The sequence below is a fragment of the Etheostoma spectabile genome, chromosome 9, assembly GCF_008692095.1.
Source record: "Etheostoma spectabile isolate EspeVRDwgs_2016 chromosome 9, UIUC_Espe_1.0, whole genome shotgun sequence".
NCBI classification, from domain to species: Eukaryota; Metazoa; Chordata; class Actinopteri; order Perciformes; family Percidae; genus Etheostoma; species Etheostoma spectabile.
The window spans coordinates 15,733,582-15,738,519 of record NC_045741.1 but is presented as its reverse complement, the minus strand read 5'-3'; the positions used below and the strand labels follow the sequence as shown (position 1 = coordinate 15,738,519).

Genomic DNA, 4,938 nt, shown 5'->3' with positions numbered 1-4,938 from the left:
TTTTTTTTTTTTTTTTTTTTTTTTTTTTTTAAATCAGACAGGAATGTCCAGCAAATCATTACCCAATAAATCAAATCATCACATTGGAATAAAAACTATATAAAAATCCAATGTTGTCATGAAGAAATTCTGCTGAATGTTTTGCAACATTGCCACAATTGCCTAATCTACCCTGAATTAGCTAATTACTAATAACTCCTTATTCTAACCTGAGTAAAATTGCATTGGGTCGCTCTGTGACTGACAACAAATCATGTCCTCTTGCATTTATTTGCTCTGTTTGCACTGTCTCCCAGTAAAACCACAGTCTGCTGCATCTATGAGTGAGAGAAAGTAAATATTGTTCACTAACTACATTTTTCTGGTGGGCATTAAATCCAGCAACTTTCAGCTCCAAGGCTCATGTCTTTAACCTCTAAGCAACACTGCCAATATTCATACCTGCTAGCATTCCTCACATCAGCAGTGTTTATGTTTCATGCCTGCTGCACTCACATTAAATCCTTTTAGAACACTTTGTCCTGCAGAGTTTTTCTTTGCAAACGTTATGCAGCTTCCAGTTCACGCTGAACACAAAATCCCTGCGGAATTCAATATCAAAATCTGTAATTACTCCGACAGTATTATAAGATAAAAGTCTGCAATGGTATTTTCCCCACACGGAGCAGGAAAATTAGACTATAGTTGGTTATAATCAGCTAAAACAGCATTACACAAAACTGTTGAATAAGACAACCAGCGTAGGTAAAAGTGCAAACGCTATGCAACACAATAATTAGACACTGAACTTGTTAGACTTTGACACTTTGTGTTGGGGATGTCTTTGATAGAACAGAAAGTGGGAAAACCCCAGATAATCATCTTTGTTCTACAGTCCCCAGCCAGTGTGAACTCGGCATTGTGTGTGTGGTAAAGCCCAAGCATTGATGATGCAGTTTTCGTGCGGAGCACAATATTTCTGGACTTCAAAGTCACACTGTCAGACTTCTTAGTATCATTTTTGGGCTCCACACAGCATCAGCCAGTACTGGATGATGTCAGTCTTGCATTTACCGTTATCATTGTCAAAGCAATCATCCATCTATCTTTTTCCGCCTATCGATTGCACTCAACTAAAAAGGGAAGTGCGGCAGAGCTACTTAGAAACTCCCTTTTGTTCTTCGGTAGTTAAATGTAGATGTTTGCATAGAGAAGCAGCATACCGTTTTTATACAACAAATATCTATAACTAACTCCCAGAAAACTGGGGCTTTGCAATTCTTTTCAATTGATGCTTTAAACCTTTCTGTTTGCCACTTGGTTTCTAATGTGAAGCACCTTGGTAACCTGCTGGTTGCTGTAAAAAGCTATATAAATATACAGTGGTGTGAAAAAGTGTTTGCCCCTTCCTCATTTCCTGTTCCTTTGCTGTTTGTCACACTTAAGTGTTTTCGGAACATCAACCAATTTACACATAGTCAAGGACACACAAGTAAACACAAATGCAATTTGTAAATGAAGGTGTTTTTATTATTAAAGTGAAAAAAAAAAAAAACCATCATGGCCCTGTGTGAAAAAGTGATTGCCCCCTTGTTAAAACATACTATAACTGTGGTTGTCCCACACCTGAGTTAAATTTCTCTAGCCACACCCGCCTGATTATTGCTACACCTGTTCAATCAAGGCATCACTTAAATAGGAGCTGCTTGACACAGTAGGTCCACCAAAAGATCCTTAAAAGCTACACATCATGCCGAGACCCAAGAATTTCAGGAACATTGAGAAAGAGTAATTGAGATCTATCAGTCTGGAAGGGTTATAAAGCCATTTCCAAAGCTTTGGGAATCCAGCAAACCACAGTGAGAGCCATATCCACAAATGGCGAACATGGAACAGTGGTGAACCTTCCAGGATGGCCGGCCGCCCAAAATTACCCCAAGAGCGCAGCGACGACTCATCCAAAGGTCACAAAAACCTCACAACAACGTCCAAGAACTGCAGGCCTCACTTGCCTCAGTTAAGGTCAGCGTTCATGCCTCCACCATCAGGAAAGCCTGGGCAAAAATGGCCTGCATGGCAGAGTTCCAAGGAGAAAACCACTGCTGAGCAAAAAGAACATCAAAGCTCGTCTCAATTTCTCCACATCTTGATGATCAACACACAGAACAACATTCGTGGGGACCGATGAGACAAAGTGGAACTCTTTGGAAGGTGTGTGTCCAAGTATATTGCGTAGAAGGAACACTGCATTCATAAAAAGAACATTATACCAACAGTAAAATATGGTGGTGTGTAGTGTGATGGTCTGGGGTGTTTTGCTGCTTCAGGACCTGGAGACTTGCCGTGATAAAAGGAACTATGAATTCTGCTGTCTACCAAGAATCCTGAAGGAGAATGCCGACCATCTGTTCGTGTCTCAAGCTGAAACGAACTTGGGTTCTGCACAGGACATGATCCTAAACACACCAGCAAGTCCACCACCGATGGCTGAAGAAAAACAAATGAAGACTTTGGAGTGGCCTAGCCAAAGTCCTGACCTGAATCCTATTGAGATGTTGTGGTATGACCTTAAAAGGCCGTCATGCTCAAAAACCCTCGAATGTAACTGAATTAGGACAATTCTGCAAAGATGAGTGGGCCAAAATTCCTCCAGGACGCTGTAAAAGCCTCTTGCACGTTATCGTAAACGCTTGGTTGCAGTTGTTGCTGCTAAGGGTGGCCCAACCAGTTATTAGGTTTAGGGGGCAATCACTTTTCACACAGGGCCATGAGGTTTTGGATTTTTTTTCACCTTTAATAATAAACACCTTCATTTACAAATTGCATTTTGTGTTTACTTGTGTTTTCCTTGCTATTGTTTAAATTGGTTTGATGTTCCGAAACACTAAGTGTGACAAACATGCAAAGGAACAGGAAATGAGGAAGGGGGCAAACACTTTTTCACACCACTGTATGTTGATTGATTGACTTCCTTTTCTTAAATTAAATGTGGTACTATCCATTCTTGTTTTCATTCTCCTATTTAATACTTTAAGTCATATACACACACACACACACCTTTTTATACTGCTTCTTTGTTTGTTTTATCTATTGTCAAATGCCTTTTCATGTCTTATGTAAAGCACTTTGAATAGCTTTGTCAATGCTGCCAGAAAAAGAGCTTGGTAAAAAGCAAACCAGTGCGCATGTGTTTGGTTTGGGATCATGTTGTCAACATTGTACTCACCGCAGTGGTGTTCATCTGATCCGTCTTTACAGTCTGTGTGTCCGTCACACACCTCCGATCTCGGGATGCACAAGCCATCGCTGCACCTGAACTCCAGCTGCTCGTGGCAGGCGGGCAGAGAGTGACCTGCAACACAAGCAAACAGACAGGTTGCTGTTACTGTGCAGACTGCCAGTAGATAAAACAACAAGTCAAAGGCCTCACAAAAGATAATATAATTCTGTAATAAACTGGAGGAAATGTTGCAAAAAACAATGACAATTTATACTCTCTGATATGTTGTATTTTATAAATAGATCATGATGTCAATACACAAACAAAAAAATAGCATTCGCCAAACAAAAATAAATAAACAATTTGTATTTACGGCAGAGCTTTTTAGTTTTTACATGATTATATGTCATGTGATGACATAAAGCCTATAAGGTAAAACTGAAGTTATTAATAGACTAAATAAACCTTTTCTCTGCAGATTTATGCTCTTTACTAGAATTCTATCACATTTTCTATCATAAAAAAAGGAAATCAAAGTGTTTCTGTCTGTATGTATGCTGTGCAGAATTATGTGATAAATAATCTGCTCAAATTGTGATTTTTTTAAATTTCTCTCGGAGCCAATGAGCTCAAATTTGGACTCATTGGGCTGACAGAGCTTATATACATATATTATATTATATACCTTTACACTTACATATGGAAATTTGTAACGATGCAATGCAAAGAAGTCAATAACCTCCAGAATGCCGCCTTGTTTTTTAATCTTTCTAGCTTTCTTGACAAATAAATAGCCATTTTAGAACAAAAATGAAATGATCTAAAACAAGGTTTAGACTGGCTTCCTGTTACGTATTATATTTGTTTAGCAACAATACTCAAACTAGGAAAACTAGTCAAAGAATAGTTTGTGCATACTATAGTAAGATATTCCATTCAAACTGACAGGAGGTCTGCTCGACTGTAAACTCTCAGTACGTCCCCCTTTTTAGAAAATAACGCTTAATACAAGCAGCTCTTTAATGTCACACACATACACAAGGACTATCAGCACCTTACCCCAAACATGACACCAGATTAGTGGCGCGAGAAAAAGAAATAAACCTCCAAGGTTTCCCATGCTTGATTGACGATGTCCTCCACATTTGCATTGCACGTGGCGCGGAACGATGACGCAAGAGTCGATGGTAAATGTCAGAGCCAGAGCATAGACAGTTAAAGAAGTGGACCAACAGACCCCGTTGTTCTGGACGGAGACCAGTGAAGGAGCAGAGAAGGACTTTTAAAACAACTCCTTAATAATGACGGGCTGTTACTAAAGTATAACGAGTTCCTCTCCAAATTCCAGTTAGCAGTCACGCCAAGAGAATATGCAATAGTTGTTGATGCTGTGCCAAGATGTGTACTGCAACTTTTTAGAGGGTCAGTAATGACAGGGATCCATCCACTCAGTAGTGGTAAATTCCTTGGGGGAGTTGACACTACCAAGAATAAAAAATGTTCAAATAAACACATCAGGAGTTGTATACAAGAGGTAACTCTGCCCTCAGGAAGATTCTTTTGGGCTTCAATCTATTGAGAAATGAACAGGCAAAAGATCTGGTTAATTGGAGACAAATGTTGTCTTAATAATAAAGTAAAAGAGGTTTCTTTTAAAATTCTGCATAGAATGTATCCAGCAAAAGGGACACTAAAGAGATTCAAACTTGACATTGAATATTCTTGTACTTTCTGTGAAC

General features: G+C 39.2%; 1 protein-coding gene across 2 annotated transcripts in view; it reads right to left on the bottom strand.

Moving 5' to 3' along the window:
* LOC116696015 (very low-density lipoprotein receptor) overlaps positions 1-4,387 on the bottom strand; it is a 20,691-nt gene extending 16,304 nt beyond the window's left edge. Inside the window, exons 1-2 of one of the 2 annotated variants that reach the window (XM_032526658.1) lie at positions 4,259-4,387; positions 3,206-3,331 (exon numbers count right to left, since the gene is read on the bottom strand). In XM_032526658.1, coding sequence (XP_032382549.1) covers positions 3,206-3,331; positions 4,259-4,319 — 187 coding nt within the window. In that variant the 5' untranslated portion in view covers positions 4,320-4,387. Of the gene's footprint in view, positions 1-3,205; positions 3,341-4,258 lie in introns of both variants that reach the window. The other variant, XM_032526657.1, reaches the window with a different exon arrangement.
* Between the last annotated feature and the right edge of the window lie 551 nt (positions 4,388-4,938).